Genomic DNA, 23,386 nt, shown 5'->3' on the forward strand with positions numbered 1-23,386 from the left:
GTCATTTCCAAAGAAAAGATTTTTGCAGATTCACCTTTTGCCTTGAGGCGGCCTCGTAATCCTGTGGGATCGTACGCAACCTTTCAAAATTCGCATTGGAACCCTCCAGGAACACCACACTATCATCTGTAAAGAGAAAGTGTGTCACAGTGGGGTCAGTGCTCCCAAACGAGACACCCTTAATCTCCTTCACCGCTTGAGCTTCCCTCAACAATGCTACAAACCCCTCCACAGAGAACAAGAAGAGATATGGGGACAACGGGTCTCCTTGTGGTAATCCTCTAGACGAAGCAAAGCTATGTGATAGACCATCATTCATCTTTACCTGGAATCGTGTTGAAGTGACACATCGCATAACCATCTCTAACCATGATCCAGAGAAACCAATTATTTCCATCATATGCCTTAAAAACTGTCATTCCACTTTGTCATATGCCTTCATCATATCTAATTTCACTTCACACATATGCTTCTTTCTATTCCTTTTCCTAATAGCATGAACACACTCGTACGCCATCAAGACGTTATCCGTTATTAGCCTGCCCAGGACAAAAGCACTTTGTTCTTCTGAAATCAAAATAGGCAACACCATCTTTAGTTTATCTGCGAAAACTTTTGCGGCAATCTTATATATTACATTACATAGACTAAAACAACAAAACTAATAGAGTAACTCCCATGAGTTAACTTTTGGTATCATCACAATAATAATATCATCCCACGCCTTTCTCCTCCCCTCCGCTACCCCCCGCGCGGGCGGCCGAGGGGCTCCAACCCTAGCCGCCAGTCTCTCCCCATCCCATCCCTCCCCTCCATCGCCGCTGGAGGAAACCACCGGGCTAAGCCCGGGCGGATGACGGCGGCGGCGAAGGAGCCTCTCCTTCTCGCGCGCGTGGGTGGCGCGGGGCATCCAGGCGCGCAGATGTGCGTCCCCAGATCCGAGACTCTGCGCGGCGGTGGATCGCTCTCGACAGCGAGCGGCGGCAGATGCAACTACTGCATCTGGCCGTGGCGCTGTCTTCTTGGATCAGCGACGGCATGGAAAGACTTGGTTGGCTGGTCAGCTGCAGGCGTAGTTGGCCCTTTGGTCAGATCTGATTTGGCCTGAGTGGCTAGCTTGCTCTGCGGTGGCGAAGATCAGTGGTCGCATGTGCACACGATGTGAGACGGAGATTCGTCGAGCGGATCCGGGAGAAATCCTTGTTCTTGGCTTGTTGCTAAGTCCGGCGATGGCGGCACTCTTCTATGTCGTCACCTTCTTGAGGGCATCGTCGTGGAGAAGCTCAAGACCTATATCCGCTACCTCCGGGGGGAAACCCTAGATCAGTAGATCGGATGACGACGACACACATGTTTCGTTTTCCTTTTGGGGACGTCATTCTTGGAGGTGTACACGGGCTTGAAGGACCAGTGGACGGCTTTTTTGGTGGAGCGGTGCTTCATCTTACTCATTGATGGCGGTGGATCTCGGCAACGTGGCACAGCAGAGACTCGGTGTCTGATGCGTGGAGATGGACTCGTGCAGGAGGTGGAAGCTCTCTGGCGTCATGGTGGCGTCGATGGTAGAGAGGTCTAGCAAGTCGGTGTGTTAGTTTCTTCTCTGAAGACGGATTGGTGGAAGATGGCGGCGACGACACATGAGAGTGCGTCGTACCGGTTTGTACCCTAAACCCAGTATGTGGCTCGGTTGGGGCCTCCGGCTTTGGATGTTAGGCTTTGGTGCGATGTCTGTTTGGTATTAGGCTCGGACTATCGGCACCCCTTCATCAAGTGGTTAGGAGTAGCGATAGTTGTTGCTAAGATGATGGCTTCAGACAAACTGATGTACTACTTGTAAGGTCTTTGTGAATAATTAATAAAATGGCTGCATGCATCTTTCAGATGCAGAGGCCAGGAGTGATCCTCCTTTTCTAGAAAAAAAACAATAATAATATCATTAAAACCATTTGGTGTTGCCTTTCCCGGCAGGATTTTTTTCACAGCCCTGCACACGTCATGTTTCACCAACGATGATAAAACATCGCCCGGAAACCGTCCGGTCCAGGTCAGCCCCGGTCCTGGGGGTGTGCCACCTGTGTGGACGCACAGGGCCTCCAGATTTTAGGGGCCTCAAAATTTATTTACAGTTTTATTAGGCTTAATGATGTTAGATGGGCCTACAGGCTCCAAAATTGACTAGGACTGCTCCCCTGTTGCGGCGCTGCTGGGCCTTCTGGCGCTGGCGAGCGATCGATATGACACACGCGGACACGCCCACGCATCAATGCCCTATCCCTGCGATCTCTATCTGTCCCTTCGTGTTCATCTGTTCGCGGCTAGGGCTTCCAGGCTCCAGCGCATCAGCGGAGGCGCAGAGCGATCTGTTGGGTTATGTAGCATAAATTCAAAATTTTCCTACGCATATTCAGATCTTCCTATGGAGAGACCAGCAACGAGAGAGGGGTAAGAGCATCTTCATACCTTTGAAGATCGCTAAGCGGAAGCGTTGCTAGAACGCGGTTGATGGAGTCGTACTCGCAGCGATTCCGATCTAGTGCCGAACTACGGCACCTCCGCGTTCAACACACGTGCAGCCCGGTGACGTCTCCCGCACCTTGATCCAGCAAGGAGGAGGGAGAGGTTGGGGAAGAACTCCAGCAGCACGACGGCATGGTGTCGATGGAGAGACGAGGTCTCCCGACAGGGCTTCGCCAAGCACCGGCACAGAGGAGGAGGAAGAGGGGCAGGGCTGCGCCGAGAGAGAGGGAAAACCGTGTGTCTCAATGGCCAAAACCCCTCTATATTTATAGGAGGAGGGGGAGGGGGTGCGCCACCCCTAGGGTTCCCCCTAGGTGGTGCGGCAGCCACCAGATGGGAGGGGGGCGGCGGCCAGGGCAGGAAAAAGGGGCGGCGCACCCTAGGTGGGCCTTGGGCCTCATCTGCGCCTAGGGTTTCCCCCCTCCCCCCTTCTCTGGTGCGCATGGGCTGGGTGGGGGCGCTCCAGCCCACCTAGGGGCTGGTTCCCTTCCCCACTTAGCCCATCTAGCCTCCCGGGGTCGTTGCCCCCCTTCGGTGGTCCCCCGGGGCCACCTCCGGTGGTCCCGGTGGTCCCGGTACATTACCGGTGACGCCCGAAACACTTCCGGTGTCCAAAACCATCCGTCCTATATATCAATCTTTACCTCCGGACCATTCTGGAGCTCCTCGTGACGTCCGGGATCTCATCCAGGACTCCGAACAACTTTTGGTGACCTCGTATAACAATTCCCTATAACCCTAGCGTCATCGAACCTTAAGTGTGTAGACCCTACGGGTTCGGGAGACAGGCAGACATGACCGAGACACCTCTCTGGCCAATAACCATCAGCGGGGTCTGGATATCCATGGTGGCTCCCACTAGCTCTACGATGATCTCATCGGATGAACCACGATGTCAAGGATTCAATCAATCCCGTATACGATTCCCTTTGTCTGTCGGTATAGAACTTGCCCGAGATTCGATCGTCGGTATACCTATACCTTGTTCAATCTCGTTGCCGGTAAGTCTCTTTACTCGTTTCTTAGCACGTCATCGTGTGACTAACTCCTTAGTCACATTGAGCTCATGATGATGTTCTACCGAGTGGGCCCAGAGATACCTCTCCGTCACACGGAGTGACAAATCACGATCTCGATACGTACCAACCCAACAGACACTTTCGGAGGTACCCGTAGTGCACCTTTATAGTCACCCAGTTACGTTGTGACGTTTGATACACCCAAAGCACTCCTACGGTATCCGGGAGTTGCACAATCTCACGGTCGAAGGAAAAGATACTTGACATTAGAAAAGCATTAGCATACGAACAATACGATCTAGTGCTAGGCTTAGGATTGGGTCTTGTCCATCACATCATTCTCCTAATGATGTGATCCCGTTATCAATGACATATAATGCTCATGATCAGGAAACCATGATCATCTATTGACTGACGAGCTAGCCAACTAGAGGCTTGCTAGGGACACATTGTAATCTATTTATTCACACATGTATTACTATTTCCTGTTAATACAATTATAGCATGAACAATAGACGATTATCATGAACAAGGAAATATGATAATAACCATATTATTATTGCCTCTAGGGCATATTTCCAACACGATCATCACTCATCAGGAGACAGGAGTCAGGAATCACAAAACCAGTAAGCACCGGACAGGAAGTAGCAATTAGTCCAGCCTCCAGCGTCAGCGAACATCGATTTAGTCCATCCTCCAGCGCAGCGATTTAGTCCAGCCTCCAACCTCCTTCACGTTCATGCAATGATGCAACATGCAAATAGCAAACTTTTATTCTTTTTTCTCATCAGCAGGAGTGAGGAACGAGGAAGCGACAAGAATCAATTAATCAGGATTTAGGAACCGGAACAACAATCAGGATTCAGATTTCAGAAATCAGGAACAAGCGAACAAGAACAGGAACCAGTGTCCGGCTTGCCGTGAGCTCTTGTCCCTTGAGTGAGTTTTATTTCTGATCTTTTATATCAAGTTTGCAGCTAATTTTATTATTTTCATCAATTCGGCGTCCAACATTACAAGATTCAATTTCAAGTCATGTCTTCACTTAGAAAACATGAATCTGGTTATCAAAAGCGTTTGAAAAAACAAAAAGCCGAGAAATTAACTCATTCTCAGTATGGAAATATGGACATGTATGTTGTAAAAAAGCCACGAGTGTCCTCTGATAATCAATCACTTGATCATGAGCCTGCAGCTGATAATAATGTCGAAAATGATCATGAGACAGAAAATAATGCCGAATGTGAAGAAAACCGTGATAACATTGAGGATATTAATGTTGATGGCAACTTGAATACTTCACCTACCGCAGATGTTGGTGATTCTTTTCATATTGATATATTTGATCCAAGGTATTGGGATTCTCTTGATTCTAAGCAAATTGATATTTTAGCAGAAAAGGGCCCTCAAAGGGACACATCGTTTAAGAAAGGTCGTAAGGATAAATATAAAAGGAGGTTTTCTGCAGTGTTCTACACTAGAATTCTATCAAAAGGAGAGCATTGCGACAGGGATTGGCTTGTCTATTCTAAGGAACTAGATAGAGTATTTTGCTTCGGTTGTAAATTATTTGCAAAAGGGCATCGAAAAGGTAATTTGGCAAATGAGGGGTACAATGATTGGACACATCTTGGCACTAGACTCAAAGAGCATGAGACAAGTGCAGATCATGTTTTAAATATGACCACTTGGTATGAGTTGCGTAGTAGATTGCAAACACATCAAACTATTGATAAAGCTAAGCAGCGACAACTTGAGAGTGAAAAGGACCACTGGAGAAAAGTTTTGTTCAGAATTGTTTGCATTGTAAAATTTCTTTCCAAGCATAATCTAGCATTTCATGGTACCAATAGCAAATTGTACGAAGATACCAATGGAAATTTCTTGGGTTTGGTTGAGATGTTGGCTGAATTTGATCCGGTTATTCAGGAGCATGTTCGTCGTATTACAAATGAAGAAACTCATGCACATTATCTTGATCATAAGATTCAGAATTAGTTGATACATTTGCTTGCTTCTGCTATTAAGTCTGAGATTGTTAAGAAAATAAAGAGTGCAAAATATTTCTGTGGGCAAGGACTGTTTGAAGTCCTAGAGAATGAACTAAAGCTTCTTGATCTTGATATAGATGATGTGAGAGGACAAGGTTATGATAACGGGTCAAATATGAAAGGAACACATCATGGAGTCCAAAGGAGACTTTTGAATGTAAATCCTAGAGCTTTCTATTCTGCTTGTGGTTGTCATAGCCTTAATCTGACACTTTGTGATATGGTTAAGACTTGTGATAAAGCTAAAGACTTTTTCGGAATTATTCAACGCATATATACTATTTTTGCTAATTCTACTAAGAAGTGGCATATTCTGAAGGAGAACATCACCGGATTAACTCTCAAGTCAGTGTCAGCAACACGTTGGGAGAGTCGTATTGACAGTGTTAAAGCTATTCGACTTCAATGTGCAGACATTCGGGAGGCCCTACTTCAGGTACCCAATTTTCTCATATTATAGTGATGCAACTCTTTTAGATATCTCCAAGCATACCATATTTTTTTTTTCAGGTATCTGAGACAGATACTGACATAAAAACGAGCAGTGAGGCTAAAGGTTTGGCAAATAATGAACTTGGAGAGTACGAATTTATAGTGGCAATAGTCATTTGGTATGAGGTATTATATGCTGTTAATTTAGTAAGCAAACATTTGCAAGCAAAGGATATGCTTATTGATGTTGCTATTGAGAAAGTGCAAGGACCGATTACTTTCTTCAAGGGGTATCGGGAAACTGGTTTTTTAGAAGCATTAGAGACGGCCAAAGGAATTGCACTTGAGATGGATATTGGTACAACATTTCGTAAAAGACGGGAAATTAAAAGAAAGAGACATTTTGATGAGAACCCAGATGACACAAACATTGCCACACAGTCTGCAGAGGAATCATTCAGAGTAAACTATTTTGTACGTATTGTTGATCAAGCAATTAGCTCACTCACAAGCAGATTTGAACAATACCAGGGTTATCAGAAAATATTTGGTTTCTTATTTACCTCCGAAACATTGCAGTCCTTGGATAAGAAGAGCTTGAAAGCTTCTTGTGATAATCTGAAGGTTGCTCTTACAAAGGATGGAAAATCCCACATTGATGCCAATGAACTGTATGTGGAGTTGATGTTTCTTCAAAATTTCATCCCAAAAGAAAATATTGGCCCCGTTGAAATTTTAAAGTTTTTGAAGCGGCACGATTGTTTTCCCAATGCAAGTATTGCATATAGAGTTCTTTTGACCATACCTGTGACTGTTGCATCAGCGGAACGGAGCTTTTCAAAATTGAAGCTATTGAAGTCTTATATGCATACTACCATGACACAAAAAGACTTACTGATTTGACCATAATAGCACTTGAGAGTGAAGTATTGGAGAAGATTGATTATGAGGATATTATTGAAGATTTTATTTCAAAGAACACCAAAAGAATGATGTTATTTAAGTAAAGACTTTACAACCAAGAACAGGTATGATTCTGTATATTTTTTCATTACTCCGTAAGATATTACGATCTCTACATTATATTATAGTTATAGTTATATAATTTTTTTAGTGAGCTAGGGCCCATTTTATAGTTTCGCACCGGGCCTCGAATTTCGTCGGCCCGGCCCTGGTCCAGGTAACTTTGTAGGATCACTCTGAAATAATGCTTTCTCAATCTCCTCATTAGTAAAGGCCTCACTAAGCTGCCCATTCATCTCTTCGTTAACCAAAGGATTTATGTGCTGAAGCTGTCGCTCACCCTCATCCGAACCCTTCGAGCTGAACAATTGTTTATAAAAATCCGCAGCCATCCCTCACATTCCTTCATCATCAGTGCACTTCGATCCATCTGCTCTCCGTAAAGCTTTAACTGTATTTTAACGTTTTAATAGCAAAGAATCTTTACTACCGAAAGTACACTTTTTTGTGGCCCGTGACATCCTTGATAACAGTGCCATATGATCCTAATAACAGTGAGAAGGGTCGCCATCAGCTATGGGGACTCGGGGAGCTTTCAGATAACGATATCCTATAATTTTCTCACTTTCTTTTTGCAATGATTCCGAGCCAAGCCAAAAGGAACAGATGCAACAAACTTACAGAGAGCCTGATTAGAAATCCCAACACCCCCTAACCATGGCCTCCTCCCACCGAGAACAAGAAGAACTCCATGACCAAGCAGGCCAGGAAGACGAAGAAGGGGAACTCCATGACCAAATCATCGCTCCACTTTGTAAGCCGAGCCACGAAAACCGTCGGCTCAAGGGCGTGGAAGAGCACGTCAACAGTGGAAGTGGAAGGAAGAGGATGACTGACGTTGCTCAACTTGTGATGTGATGCAGTGCAGCCATTGACGTCGTCGTCGCGCGGTTCGCCGGAGGAAGTGGGGGATCGGGAGGCGGAGAACTCGGCGGTGGAGCAGGTGGCGCTGACGGTGCCGGTGGGGGACGACCCGTCGACGCCGGTGCTGACATTCCGGATGTGGGTGCTGGGCGCGGCCTCCTGCGTGGCGCTCTCCTTCCTCAACACCTTCTTCTGGTACCGCAAGGAGCCGCTGGAGATCACGGCCATCTCGGCGCAGGTCGCCGTGGTGCCGCTGGGCCGCCTCATGGCCGCGGCGCTCCCCGAGCGCGCCTTCTTCCGGGGCCGGCGATGGGAGTTCACGCTCAACCCGGGGCCCTTCAGCGTGAAGGAGCACGTGCTCATCACCATCTTCGCCAACGCCGGCGCCGGCAGCGTCTTCGCCATCAACCTCGTCACGGCCGTCCGCGTCTTCTACGGCAAGCCCATCTCCTTCTTGGTCTCCCTTCTCGTCGTCCTCACCAGTCAGGTTCGCTTCGTACTCCGTAGGTGATAATGATATATGTTCAGGGTTCAGATGGCCGTCCAACCTCAACCTCGTGGTGGAGGTGGAGGTGGAGGTGGAGTGGAGCATGAACTGGTACTCTGTTGGGCCATGCATGTGTAGGTGGTGGGGTTCGGGTGGGCGGGCATATTCCGGCGGTATCTTGTGGAGCCGGCGGCGATGTGGTGGCCGTCCAACCTTGTGCAGGTCTCCCTCTTCAGGTATATATGTCACAGATCAGTATCATATCATATCATGTCATATCATAATACTGTTGCATCATTATTCAATAAAGTGGAGTGGTGCATATTATTGCAGTGTGCAAGGATATAATTTCTTATACTACTATACCTAGCTAGTGTAGATCAGCCACTGTACTGTAGTAGCTAGCTAGTGTCCAGGCATCATGCCGAATTTTTTTGCCGATCGAATTGTTCTAGCTAATGCATGTGTGGTAGCGGGTCACCGAGTCATCGCATCACATCCTTGAATGTTGGGTGGTGGTGCTGCTACTGGCACTACCACAAACGCAATGATTAAAGCAAGCGCCCAAGTTGCAGGTCGGCATGGAAGCTGCGGTGTGAAAATTCGATTCCACTCTATCATTTCCCTGCGCAGTCAATAGAGACTGACACAATGTTAGCGTAGGGGTTCTGTCCGACGCAATTTGCCATACACCGTACCAGACCGGATATTCGAAATCCAGTATACCGGACAGAAACCATGGGTTTGCAGGCGTCTGACCCATCTAAAAACCTCTCCCATGCCACCGCCTTCTCCCGCTTGAAGTGATTGCCGCGCATTCATATCAATTTTTTTCTTCTTCGTTTTGTATATAAAGCAACCAACACTGTATAGATATCATTGTTGGGACAGATAGCACATCAAGTTAAAAAAAACAAAATAAATGACAACAACGTTAGCTCGACAAAGAGCGGATGATCTGCCATCACTGCGTCTTCTGGAGACAAACCATCACAACCCGAGGCTCCGATCCACCGCGTCCCAAGTATCACCTTCAAGAAGGGATGCGGATGTCGACGATGCTGCTGTCCGGACGAGTCCTAGGATTTTCCCCGGCACGTGGAAGGAGGTAGGGGATGGCTACCACCAACACCCTCCAGGAAGGAATGGTGGCACCCGCCGGTGTCACCGCATAGGAGCCGAATGAACCCGCAAGGATTTCTCCCGCACTCCAAACCCCATCATCCACGTAGTCTCACTGCGAACGCTAACACGAGGCCAAGGAGACTGGAGAGCTGCGCCAAACGATGGATCAGCAGCACCGAAACCGAGCAGGAGGACAACCACCTCCACCGCGGCGGTCCCCGACACGGACAACAGGGCATACCAGGCCATCCCTAGCCCAGCCGGGCCCGAAACGGGTCCGCTAAGCCCTACCAGCCATGCTGCAGCGAGCTGGCAACGGTGCCGCCAACACCCAGCCGCTCGTCGCCGCTCCCCCGACTTCTGAAAGTTTCGCCACAGACCCGCTCCGCCGTTGATCTGGGTCACATGCCTAGATGAGCCCCGTAGGGCCCAGATCTGGGTCGAGAGGCTGCCGCCAAATCGCGCTGCAGCGTCACCACGCCGCCAACGACGACACTGCTGCCCAGCCGTCCGCTCACGCTGCATCGGGGTGCCCCGCCACCGCCTAGGAGCACCCCGAGACGCAGCTCCGCCCCGTGTCGGAGAGCCACCGAGAGGGGAAGGGCAGGGGGCTGCCGCCACAAGCGAACCCAGGGCCAGGTCGACTGCGGGTGCTAGCGACGGCGGCGGAGAAGAGAGGGAGAGGGCGGGGCTGGAGGAAGGGGGAGGTTGGCCGCGGCCGGTCGCCCGCGGGGGCGATGCGATCGCGAGAGAGGAGAGGGCAGGATGCGCCCTGTCGGCCCAGATCTAGGCCCTGCCACGTCGGTTCATAGCGGACACGACCTATCGAATTCCTATAGCACTCCTAATTCCTATGTTTTGGTTTCCTCCAAACCGAACGAGCCTTAGAGCATCTCCAACGCGTGGTGCGCTAAAATCCGGTTTGCGGCACGCCCATCGTCAGGTTTGGCGCGGCGCGCATCGCTGGCTTCAGCAGCCGCGCTGAAATGCAGCGCGGGCGGTGCAGCTCCAGCAGCGCGCTAAAATGCAGCACGCACGAGCAGCCGGCACCTCACATTTCTTGCAATTTGGACACAAAATAAATTTCACACATTCACAAAACAAAGACATGGCATATAATTTAAATCACAAACATCATTCAACTAAAAGTTTAAAATAAATAGTTCAATTTATTATTACAACTCAAACAAATAGTTATCATAAAATACAACAAATAGTTCAACAATACAACAATACAACAAATAGTACAACGCACAAATCATGATGCTCTTTGGCGGTCATTCCAAGCCCACCACTCCTTAATGAGATCATTCGTGGGTTCATTATGCGTTGTTGGACGGCGACGGTGGCGCTGCTGGATGGGTAGGTGAAGATTCGCGTGAGCGCTCGAGAGTTCAGCGTGCGGGAGTGGGCGCCGCTTATTTCAGCGTGCGGGAGCGGGCGCAGCAAATAAGCGGCGCGCGACGGCGTTTCCTTCCGCGCGCTCAATTACATATGCCGCCCGCGCGGTTTTTACGCGTTAGCTGAAGCGTCCGGAACAGTAGCGCACGCTAAAGGGACTATTTTTTCAAAACGACGTCTATATAACGCGGCTGTTGAGATGCTTTTAATATCGATCAGCAGGTGCAAATTAAAGACAAAGCCAGAAGGGTGTCTAGTTATCCTGAGTAAATAAGAAGACCGCCGATCAGCCTCCATGTTCCTAGTAAAAAAATTAAGTCAAGGAAAAAAAGAATAATTTATTTCCACTTTCAAGATTCTACAAGGGGCAAAAACAGGAAGCTATAACGAACCATCAGGATAAGATTCCAGTTAATCCAAAGATTCAATCGACTACTGTATTTTATGACCAAAATGCAGCCTTTAACTTTTACGAGTTCCTCCTGAACTGAGGCCCACAGTTCGTGAATGCATGGATAAATTAGTGTCTTCAGAAGTTAGCAAACCGGAAAAGGCTTTGACATTCAAGTTCCATCCACAACGCATGTCTCCATCCACAACGCATATCTTCACCGTCTAAACCTTTTCATGATCCGAGATGCATGTGAGAAAGCTGACAGATCCCATACTTTTCTTTGGCATGCATGTGAGGTAGCAGGTGTGCTATTGCTAGATTCTTGCATGTCATGCATGTCTTGCATTATTTTTCCAACACACAACACGATTTAAATGTCACGAAATTTAAATGCAGACCAACACACAACACGATTATGCATGATGGTGTTTGCAGACCAACACACAACACGATTTAAATGCCACGAAATTTAAATCTCTGTCATAACTCATAACTTAAAAAAAAATAGGTAACTTTATTAGCTTTTTCTTGAACTTTATCTTCGAAACTCAAAGAACTATTATTTTATATTGGTTTTTTAAAAAGTTCTTATTTTATTGCAAAGTCTAAACACATCCTTCCTAGAGTTCTTAAGAAATTTACATGTTTATCAAGATTGCAGTATAGTTGTAAATACTCCCTCAAAATTCAGCGCTTTGTTCAGCATTTTTTCAACAGTTTGTTGAAATGAAACTTCTACCAAGTAATAAGAAAGATGTGTTTATGAACAAGTAACTTACAGATTCGTAAATCATTCATGATACATATGCTGATCAGGGCACTTCACGAGAAGGAACGGAGGCGCAAAGGTGGCCTGACGCGCACCCAATTCTTCATGGTGGCATTCGGGTGCAGTTTCGCCTACTACATCTTCCCAGGCTACCTGTTGGAGATGCTCACTTCCATTTCCTGGATCTGTTGGATCTTTCCCACCTCCGTAGTAGCTCAACAGCTTGGCTCAGGCCTCCACGGCCTTGGCATAGGCGCAATTGGACTTGACTGGTCATCCATCTCCTCCTACCTCGGAAGCCCTCTCGCAAGCCCCTTGTTTGCCACCGCCAACATTGCCGCGGGCTTCTTCATCTACATTTATCTCGTCACGCCCATCGCCTACTGGTTTAACGTCTACGAGGCGCGGAACTTCCCCATCTTTTCAGATGGCCTCTTTACAGCGATCGGCCAGAAATACAACATCTCTAGTATTGTGGATCCCGAGTTCCACTTCGATGCAAATGCCTATGAGAAGAATGGGCCACTATACATAAGCACCTTCTTTGCTGTCAGCTATGGTCTTGGTTTTGCTTGCCTGACCGCAACGATTGTCCATGTTCTCCTTTTCCATGGAAGGTACCTAATTTCACCATCTGCTTCTTTTGTCTTTTGAGCAAAAGTAGATATATATGTGAGACTAGACCTGCAATATAATACTTGTGTCCAGTGAAATTTGGCAGTTAAGCAAATCAGCTTTCCAGGATAGTAAGATGGATGTACACACAAAGCTTATGAGGAGATACAGGCAGGTTCCTGAATGGTGGTTCATTTGCATCCTTGTCGCCAGTGTTGCAATTGCCGTCTTCACTTGTGAATACTACATTGAGCAACTTCAGTTACCCTGGTGGGGGATCCTGCTTGCATGTGCCCTTTCCATTGTCTACACCCTTCCAATTGGAATCATCACAGCAACAACCAACCAGGTATATATGGACAGATCCAAACATGAATTAATTAAGATGGATATTATATGTCTTACAGTTGTAGGAGCAACTAGCAGTTTAACTATTTTTATATCACAGACTCCAGGTTTGAATATCATCACGGAGTACATCATGGGTTACTTATATCCTGGACGACCTGTTGCAAACATGTGTTTCAAGGTATATGGCTACGTTGCCCCACGTCAAGCTCTAGCATTTCTGCAAGATTTTAAGTTGGGCCACTACATGAAGATTCCCCCAAGGACCATGTTTATGGCTCAGGTCAGCTACCACACTAGTCACATGAACGAACAATGGCCGTTACTTGTCCAAGATATATAATCACATTTAATTTTCCAATTGTTCGTATCAATTGTGTCCCTAGCTAATTAAAAGTGAAGCTATTGAAATAACAGGTTGTAGGCACTTTGATATCAGCATTTGTGTACCTTGGAACAGCGTGGTGGATGATGGACACAATCCCCAATATATGCAACACCGAGCTCCTCCCAGCAGGCAGCCCTTGGACCTGTCCCTACGACCATTTATTTTACGATGCATCAGTCATATGGGGCCTTATCAGCCCACGCAGAATATTCGGCGATTTAGGAACTTACTCTGCTGTGAACTGGTTCTTTTTGGGCGGTGCCATTGCTCCCCTCCTTGTCTGGCTTGCACACAAGGCATTCCCAGGCCAAAAATGGATCTTACTTGTCAATATGCCTGTGCTGCTCGGTGGAATCAGCCATATGCCTCCTGCCACTGCAGTCAACTACACGGCGTGGATATGCGTTGCATTTTTGTCGGGCTATGTGGTCTATAAGTACCGACATAACTGGTGGAAGAGACACAATTACCTTCTTTCGGGTGCCCTTGATGCTGGTTTGGCATTCATGGCTGTCCTGATATATTTATGCCTGGAACTAGATAACATCACTTTGAACTGGTGGGGCAATGTTTCAGATGGATGTCCTCTGGCTTCTTGCCCCACTGCAAAGGGTATAATTGTAGATGGTTGTCCGGTGCATAATTGAGAATATTTGAGTTATCTTGAGCAAAAAAAGATGAATGGAGGCTGCAGGGATTGCATGATATTCTTCTTTGTAAATAAATATTTGAGAATAATTGGGGAAGAAGGCAGGCTCCTTGCTGCCTCCGGTGGGAAAATATTGAAATCTGTCACCGCTTTCAGTTATTATCTAGATATGAGGAATGTGGCAGTGCATTCGGCAAACACATTCCTTGTCTTCAGGGTGACAACAGAATGTGCACCATTGATGATAGGAGGTGACGGTAATACAGTTCTGCAAGTATTATAGTGTCAGTTTGATGTATGAGTCTTGTCTTTTATAGCAAAACCATGGGACTTGTAAGAAAACAAGTTAGGAAATGCAACCATAATACCATGAAATTAATCTACCTCCCTCCCTTCCTCCCAACCTTAGCCGCCTCCCCCTCCCCCTCCCTTCCTCGCCGCCGCCTGGGGCAGCCGTCGGGCAAGCCCGGGGCGCCAAGGATGGTGGCGGCGGGGCCTAGGCTGCCCTGCCTATGCATGTGGAGTCCCGGATCTGGAGCGGCGGTTCCATTGCCGAGGCACGACAGGCTAGCAGCCGTGCGGGAGGTAGATCCGGCGTCTCGGCCGCGCGGGCGGCGGGATCTGGTGATCGTTGGCGTCCGGCGGCGGCTTTTGTGGTGGCCGGTGCGCGCGATCTGGCACCTCCCCTGTTCGGCGTGCGGGCCAGCCTGGTCGGGCCGCGCTTCCTTGGATTGCTGGTTTTGTACAGGAGGTGCTGCTGGTGGTGGAGATCTGGTTCGGGCGAAATCCCTGATCGGCCATGGCCGGCCGCGTTGACGGCGACGCCTGAGGGCGCCGTTCCCCTCCTTGGAGGCGTCGGTATGGACTGATCCCCTCACTTCCCCTTCCCCTAGATCTCCCGGGCGAAAGCCTTAACTTTGTTGGCGGCGGCGACGCTCACGGCGCCATTCCCTTCTTGAAGGCGCCTCTTTGGGAACCTTGGGGCTGGGTGGCGCTTGTGGGTGGTGGGCGACGACGGTGGTGCGGCCCTATCCAAGCATGGACCACAGTCCGTTGCTTGGAGATGGACTCGCGTAGGTAGAGGTCGTCATTTGGCGTCATAATGGCGTCGATGGCGGAGGCACCTGCCAAGGCTGGTACCTCAATCTGATCTGAAGATGGACCAGTGGAAGATGGCGGCGACGACACATGTGAGTGCTCGGACCGGTTTGTGCCCCAGACCCGGTATGTGGCTCGGTCAGGGTCTCCGGCTTTAGATGTTAGGTTTAGGTGAAAGGTCTGGGTATTTGGTCCAGCTTGCACCCCTTCATCATATGGATAGGAGTAGCGGCAGATGTTGCCAAGATGGCGGATTCAGGCATATTGTTGTACTGCTTTGTAAGGTCATCGAGAATAATCAATAAAATGGCCGCATGCATCTTCCAGATGCAGAGGCCGGGGGTCATCCTCCTTTTCTAAAAAAAATGAAATTGATCTACCTGTTGCCATCATATATAACTGGGTAAACTGGAGAGTTCTGAATTATATGCAAAAATTTCATCAACTTCATGCCCGACTGCCGAAAGAAAGTGCAAGCTATGATATGAGTGACCAAATATATGTACAGAGAGAGTATTCAAGGAAAATGAGAAGTCAACAACGAGGGTACAGAACTTCAGAAAATTGTACTGTAGTTAGTTCCCACGGTCACAAATAATAAGAATATGAACTGAAGCAACGGCACTACAACCTGTGGCGTGGAGCTAGTACTTGCTCTGCAGAAATCCAACAACGCATCCGATCTGTACCTTTGCTCCTGAACCAATGCTGGGCAGAGGACGAACAGGAGATAGGGAAGGGGAAGAAAGAAGAAAAGGGCAGATGAGGGGATGGGGATTCGGCGGCTGTGCACAGCCGGAGGAGATGGCCATGGGACACGGCGGCGGGGCGTGCAGGGCCGCGACGGCCAGAGGAGATGGGATCGGGCGTCGGGGTGTGCAGGCGCAGCGAGGGCAGCGGTGGTGGCTCCATAGATGTGGAAGCTCCATAACGGCTCAATCCTAATTTTTATCTTCCTTTTTTTTCCCCCTGTTTTTTCTTCTTTTTCGTTTTTTATTCCATCTTTTTTTATTCTTTCACTTTGCAAACATCTTTCCAAATTAATGAATATATTTTTTGAAATCAAAAACAAATTTTTTTTTGAATCCGCGAACATCTTGTGAAATTGTGGAACAATGTTGGGAATTATTCAGCATTTGTTTCAATTGTAAACCTGCTTTACACATTCTTTCAAATTCATGATTTTTCTTCGAACGCATGAATATTTTTTGAAGCAACGAACATTTATTGAATCAATGAATTGTTTTTAATTAACGTTTGTTTATCTTATTGAACAATTTTTTTATTTGCGTGAACATTTAGAAAACAATGAATATTTTATGATTACACGAACTTTTTTTTTTCAGAATTACGAACTTGTTTTAATATGCAACCATTTTCAAGAAAAATCCACAGACATTTTATGATTTTTTGAACAGTTTTTAAAACTAATAAACATTTTTTAATACAAATATTTTCTGTTTGTTTTGATGAAAATGTATTGGAGGAAAGAATGAAACATACAGGATAGAAACGTACGAACCAGAGAGAAAAACTATGACGAGCAAAATAAACAATGTAGTGAATGAGCGGAACTTGGGCCAACCCATGCAACGATGACAGACTCCCTCCACCCTCTGTGTTTCATCGTCTTCAAATAGAAGGATCGTCCGTAACGCGGAAGCCGTAAGAGGAGAGCGCGTGATAGCGAATTCACTGATGTATTTTGGCCCATTTCCATTCGACGTTTCAGTGCGCATAATTGGTAGTTGGAAACATCAAATTCCAGTTCGGGAGTCCAACACTGATATCCGAACATAGCATAGAGAACATGGAAAGACGAATGAAGTTTGCATGGATGAGAAATTTCACTGTTTCATGGCATTCAAACGAAAATAAACATTTAAAACATTTAAATATGAAGGCAAAGAAATTTAAAGGTCTAAATGCGGATAGAAAGAAGAAAGAATAGGATGCAGTTAGGCATAAAAGTCAACATCGTTTATTTGAATGTATGTTGGGCGTATGACAAGATGGGCCCACATGTCATCATCAACAGAGCTTTTTCAATCGTAGGCATTTCATCAAATAGCACCCATGCACACGTTTGTCGGAGTCAGAACGGTGTTGGTCGAGGCGTGCTCGACGACGACGGCCATAAATGTTGTCCACCACAGCGAGAACCATGTTCATGCCAACACGACCAAAAAGGCCAAGGCGTAGCCTTGTGCATAGCCTGCGTGTGACAACAGTGCCTGGAGGGCAGGCTCCGTTGCGTGGACCACTAGCTCCCAGGGCGATGGTGCGGGGTTGAGCATGACCGGCGGTGGAGGTTCACGAAGCGTTGCGGGTGAACTGTGAGGGCGACGATGCTGCCAACGACTAGCACAACCTAGCATGAAAGGGAGGTCGAGATCGTCCATGGCGGTGTAGGAATCATAATGGCATGGGAGAGAAAGGGAGAGGATACGAGCGAAAAGATAATAAGAGGCGGCGCCGAGTGGCCCTAGGTTAGCAACGCCTACGAGGCCGGAAGGGTGGGGTCAAGCCAGCCCAAGGAACGCGAAGCTCGCCGGAGCAACCGCAAGGGACAGGGCGCGAGACCAAAACGTGTTAGGCATGATGAGAGGGAGGAGGGGAAGGGATTGAACGCGAGAGAGGGGTGCATAGACGGGCCGTTTGGTCGAATCCAATATCCTACTCGACATCATCCTTACATGCGGGCCTGGTCCATATCTACATTGTATTGGCATTTGTTAGCACAATAATCATTACTGCTTTTTGAAACAACGAACCAAAGTTGTGGTACGTTTGTATATTTTTAGTTTTTTTGGAGCACTAATCTTTACGATATCCCACGTTTGAAAATATAACTTAGGTGACATGATAATATTCTGTATCCATTTGATTATTCTAAAATAATTGTTTTAATAGAAATACCATTTATGAACTTACTTGATAAACATTTGAGACGTAGTGAAAAGGCAGAGTTCATGCTGGTTGCTCAAAAAAACATTGCCTGGGTTTTCTCCATGTACGCAACTTCTTTTTCTTTACCTCTTGCATGCCGCACAAAAGGTTTTTAAAACTGGATCAGTATTTGAATTGTTTAAAAAAAAGTAAACACCGATACTAGTACTTGAGCATATCGTGGTACATGTGAAAGAGAAAAAAACTTATCATGAATAAAACAAAATGGGTAGAAGCTTCGTCTAAATTGTATGGTTGACCGGATCAAGGATAGATTGTTGTGGTAATACTCCCTCTGTATCATAATACTTGTTGTTGGGCGTTTCTCCAAAACAAGTATTTAGAGCATCTTCAGCCGTTAGGTGTCCCAGGAGCCGAAATAGCGCCGCTTGAGGTCCAACTGGCCGTGCCCCCATCGAGCGACCACATGAGGGGAGAGACATAGAGAGGAAAGATTCCCTTTTTACATGCATATGGTGGGCCTAGCACAAAAAAAAAAGAGACTGACCGACGAGGTTTGCGCATGCAAAAATAGCGTGGATCGCCCCCCAAACGTCTCCCGGGGGCTGGGTTTGGACTGAAATCGTCAGGGCTAGCTTTGGTCAATCTGGCACAAAACGACATCCTAAGGACGTGACTTGACGATTCTTTTTAACGCCGACGACTAAAAAGGGGCTTGAGAGGGCGTTTTGGGGGCGCGGCTCGACGTGCTCTTAGGAAGAGAGGCTCTTAGGAAGAGAGGGAGTAGTATGGTTGACTAAGCGGGCTCGTTGCATGCATCTGCATATTCAGTCTTTCGGAGCCAGTGACCCTCCCAACGAGTAGTGCAGCTACTAGTGTAGTGCTACTAGTAGCAAAAACGTTAGGCAGCGGAGGGACCTTTTGACTTGGAGGTTTGTTGGACGGTAGCTGGGAATGGGGCATCCCTTTGACCCTGACGTATGGGTTTGTTGAGAGTGACATTCTGTCTGCAACTACTACTATGTAGGACTGGTTATGGCAGTTATCCTCGTTAGCTGCACTGATTAGACAGACAGACACACGGTTTTGGATGCAGAATCTTGGTGTGGCGACGAACCGACACAGGAGGAAACGACAGCCAGAGACACATCCATTTGCTAGCTGAGATGTTAATTTAGCATCTGATGGCGAAAGGTTACCATCCATTGCCATCGCCAAGCGCCACGATGTTCTCAGCGGGGCTGAAGTTGCATCCTCTTAGTACCATAAAAGTGTGAAAAGGCGCGGATTAATTATCATCTCCAAGCTTGAAAGTCTGTTTCCTTTTCTCGACAGCTAAAGAGAGGAACATCGGGTAGTGCTGCGAGATCGACGCGACGACCTTTCCGTTGGGCCGATCGTTAGGACGTACGTGGTAGCTGTTGATGGAGAAAGAGATGGATCATCAAGCAGGGTGAGATCGAGCAGTGTTATACGCAACATGCATGTAGGCTCGTTCGGTGTTAGAAAGGAAAGGGAGTGCATGCAATTCACAAAAGAGGAACGAGTCGGTCATGTAAATCTGACCATGACGAAAAACTTGTCACGAAGAAGCCACTCGTCGGCCATTCGAGCAGCACCGTAGCAACCGCCCGCAGCTTCTGAATTTTGTTCTGAAACCAGTTAAACTAAGTTGTCCGAGTCGGAGATGATGGATCGGCCGCAGCGACCAAAACATTTTCATCGGTCGCTTTCACGTTGAGAAGTTCACGACGCGGAACGTGTCGCTCACGAAGCATATATATACATATATTCGCCTGAACTAGCTGACTGCAAGCTGCTACCTACCTCTGAATCTCTGATGTGCTAGCGAGGCTCTGAATCTCTGATTAAGTCCATGCACATCATGCATGCAGACGTATCTAAGCCTCCAAAAACAGGCAAAACCGCAGGCGTCGGCAACTTGTCACTGATGGTGGCACAGCCGTAAAAGCAAGGGGGGCTTGCCATTTTTGATTTTTAACCGCCTCCTGATTTTCGTATGTTGACGCGGAATACTACGCACCATGCCGGCCTGAACGAGATCCAGGTAAATAATTTGTTTCGCGTTGTTGGACTTTCCCATGTTGAACACAAAGACGTGGAGATATATCAACAGTAATATGGTGCACTGGTGCCACTAATTGATGCTCCCACCGTATCAAAGTATAAGACGGTTTTGACACTATCATGGTGTCAAGGAGGAATCAAACCTTGTTCCTAGCGGTTTAGTTTCATTTTTGCTAGCCATCTAGGTTAATACTTTGCTAGTGCTTAGATACAGGTTAGACTGTTTTTATTTCCACAAGAGATGCTAGTGCATCACCAAAACATACCTCGGGGTGGGTGAGTTGTTGATTACATACCCCGGTAACTTCCATGTAAATACATGGCAATACACGCACATCGTGGCTGATAACTCACGCGTAAACATCATGATAACTTCTAACCTAAAAAAAAGTTGTTGACAAACATACACCGGTAACTTATATGAAAATTCAACATGGTAATATACAGACAATAGAGCTGATAATTTACTTAGCCGAAGTGTGGTAATTTTTTAACCAGGAAAAAAAGTTGTTAAATCACCCTTCCTGCTAACTCATGTCTACTAACATGGTAATCTACGCACATTAGGGTTTATAACTTAGTCGAGATATGGTAACTATTTTTGACTTGCTGAGCCATCGGAGACGTCCAGTCGCTATAACACGACTCCAAAAAAAAATGTGGAAATCTTTTTTTTTCCTGGTGTAAATTTTGTGTAGACGACTCACCAAAGGTCTCATAAATTATTCCACGATGTGACATGCCGCTACCATAGCATACTAACCTCACCATCGGGGCGATGCGACAAGCTGATTAGAAAGCTGAAAATTGCGAGAAAACGACCACATATAACACGACTTATCAACGAAAAATATTTTTCATGCCATGTCATGACAAGGACTCAAGGAAGCTTCTCCAAAGCCCAAGCCCGTAGTTTCCATACGGTCAATGTGGATCTTTTATCGATGAGCTCAAAGTCTCCAACTCCAATCACTTTTACTACTAGAGATGACAATAAACACAATAGTACTTCAATAATTGAGTGTCATTAGCAAACCATGTGCTCCACTATAGTACACACCAGTGATCAAACGAGAGCCAAAGACCAGAGTGTTTACCATCGTGCGCGACGAAGGAGAGGATCTTGCAAAGGTCGTGTGAATGGTGCACCTACTGTGGTAGATCCGTGCCGTGTTCTCTGACTCAGCGAGCTCATATATAGCATCTGCACTCTTTTCGCTCTATCAAATCGATTATCCGAAGAGCGATGCTACTGGTAGCAAAAAACTCTAGACAGTTGAGAGACCTTTTGACTTTGCGAGAGTACGGAAGAGATCCCATGGAGGTTTGTTCATGGTAGCTAGCTGAGAGTGGGGCATCCCTTTGACCCTTATGTGTTGTCTGAGAGTGACATTCTGTCTAAAACTATATAGGACTGGACTGGTCATGGTAGTTATCCTCGTTGGCTGCACGGATTAGACAGGCACACGGTTTTGTACGCAGAATCTTCGTGTGGCAAAGAGCCGAGACTAGAGGAAATGACAGCGAGTGACACATGTGTTGAAGCTAGGCAAAGATAGATCTAGTGTAATCCTTATACTCACCTAAACCCGAGTCCGTGTAACTCCCTGCTCCGGTCATCGGTGTCGGTGTAGTCGTCGGAGACGCGAGAGAAAAGTGTGGTCCTGGGTGGTGCTTCCCGTGAGCACTGCGCTAACCTTAGATCGGAAGGGTGTGTTGGTGGGGAGTCTTGCGGCGCGGTGAACCTCGTACCGTGCGTCCCGGCCCCCACCACTTTATTTATAGCGCAGGTCACAGGGGCCACCAACCATAACGGGTTGGGCGCCCTCGATCAGGGCGCATAGATCAAGGGTCCGGTGGGCCGTTGGGCCCATGCGGAAGAGATCAACCTAACATTCTCCCCCTTGATCTCAACTTTCACTTTGACTTTATACTTTTATTTGTTCCATCACATATAGGCGTGTAGAGCATGTCTCATCGTCACAGCTTAATTGCCGATAGAATCATACAGCCACAACACACATTTTGTTTTGAAACAAATTCATTTACTTCTGGGCCTCTTATTATTCAAGAATCATAGGCTTTCCATCAAACCCATGCTGGCTAAGTGTTCCTTGAACACACTGGGTGGTAAGCCTTTCATTAGCGGATCCGCAAGCATATACTTCGTACTTATATACTCGAGAATTATAGTTTGATCCTGGATTTTATCTTTCACAACATAATACTTTATATCTATTGTCTTGGCAGCATTGCTGGACTTGTTGTTGTGAGCATAGAATACTGCGGGCTGGTTGTCGCAGTATATCTTTAGTGGCTTGTGGATACAATCTACCACTTTCAAGTCGGGTATAAATTTCTTTAGCCATATCACCTGCCCGGTGGCTTCAAAACATGCTATGAACTCTGCTTGCATCGTAGACGATGCAACTATCGTCTATTCAGAGCTTTTCCATGAAATAGCTCCCCCTGCGAGAGTGAACACATACCCAGACGTGGATTTTCTATCATCTCTATCTCCCGCAAAATCGGCGTCTGAGTACCCTTTTATCTCTAGGGAATCAGATCGCCTGTATGTCAGCATGATTTCCTTTGTGCCTTGCACATAACGCAAAGCTTTCTTTGCCATCTTCCAGTGCTCTTGGCCTGGATTTGCTTGATATCTACCGAGTACCCCGGTGATAAAAGCTAAGTCAGGGCGTGTGCACACTTGTGCATACTGTAAACTTCCAACAGCCGAAGTATATGGTACTGTTTTCATTTCATTGAGCTCGTACTGATTCTTGGGACATTGATATTTCCCAAAACTATCGCCCTTGACTATGGGAGCAGGTGTGGCTTTGCTCTTATGCATATTATACTTTTGGAGAACTTTCTCTAAATATGCTTTCTGTGAGAGTCCTAAGACTTCATTTTTTCTGTCTTGGTGAATTTCAATGCCCAAAACATATGAAGCTTCACCAAGGTCTTTCATGTCGAAGTGTGAGGATAAAAACTTCTTTGTTTCTTGTAGTAGACCAATACCATTGCTTGCAAGCAAGATATCATCCACATACAAGATTAGGAAAATATATTTCCCATGTTTAAACTTAGCATAAATGCAATTATCCTCAACATTTTCTTGGAATCCAAATCTTTTAATGGTATCATTGAACTTGATGTACCACTGTCTAGAGGCTTGCCTTAGCCCATAAATGGATTTGTT

At 46.8% G+C, this 23,386-nt stretch overlaps 2 protein-coding genes across 2 annotated transcripts; both read left to right on the forward strand.

Annotated features, from left to right (window-relative positions):
- Positions 1 to 5,508: 5,508 nt before the first annotated feature.
- LOC123401820 lies at positions 5,509 to 7,029 on the forward strand. Its single transcript, XM_045095674.1, has 3 exons — positions 5,509 to 6,026; positions 6,101 to 6,693; positions 6,846 to 7,029. The coding sequence occupies exons 1-3, from the start codon at positions 5,706 to 5,708 to the stop codon at positions 7,027 to 7,029; spliced, it is 1,098 nt and encodes a 365-aa protein (XP_044951609.1). The 5' UTR covers positions 5,509 to 5,705.
- A 404-nt stretch (positions 7,030 to 7,433) lies between these two features.
- LOC123449494 (oligopeptide transporter 7-like) lies at positions 7,434 to 14,251 on the forward strand. Its single transcript, XM_045126741.1, has 7 exons — positions 7,434 to 7,799; positions 7,909 to 8,396; positions 8,535 to 8,632; positions 12,133 to 12,702; positions 12,794 to 13,049; positions 13,149 to 13,331; positions 13,466 to 14,251. Exons 1-7 carry the CDS (start codon positions 7,703 to 7,705, stop codon positions 14,081 to 14,083), a joined length of 2,310 nt encoding a protein of 769 aa, XP_044982676.1. The 5' UTR covers positions 7,434 to 7,702; the 3' UTR covers positions 14,084 to 14,251.
- The last annotated feature ends 9,135 nt before the right edge of the window (positions 14,252 to 23,386 follow it).

Source organism: Hordeum vulgare, chromosome 1H (genome assembly GCF_904849725.1).
Source record: "Hordeum vulgare subsp. vulgare chromosome 1H, MorexV3_pseudomolecules_assembly, whole genome shotgun sequence".
Lineage (NCBI taxonomy): Eukaryota > Viridiplantae > Streptophyta > Magnoliopsida > Poales > Poaceae > Hordeum > Hordeum vulgare.

Coding starts and splice junctions, on each gene's coding strand:
- LOC123401820 (XM_045095674.1), top strand. CDS start 5,706: ATGAAAGGAACACATCATGGAGTCCAAAGGAGACTTTTGAATGTAAAT. Junction 6,027..6,100: donor TTCGGGAGGCCCTACTTCAG/GTACCCAATTTT, acceptor TTTTTTTTTCAG/GTATCTGAGACAGATACTGA. Junction 6,694..6,845: donor CACATTGATGCCAATGAACT/GTATGTGGAGTT, acceptor CTGTTGCATCAG/CGGAACGGAGCTTTTCAAAA.
- LOC123449494 (XM_045126741.1), top strand. CDS start 7,703: ATGGCCTCCTCCCACCGAGAACAAGAAGAACTCCATGACCAAGCAGGC. Junction 8,633..12,132: donor GTGCAGGTCTCCCTCTTCAG/GTATATATGTCA, acceptor TATGCTGATCAG/GGCACTTCACGAGAAGGAAC. Junction 13,050..13,148: donor TCACAGCAACAACCAACCAG/GTATATATGGAC, acceptor TTTATATCACAG/ACTCCAGGTTTGAATATCAT.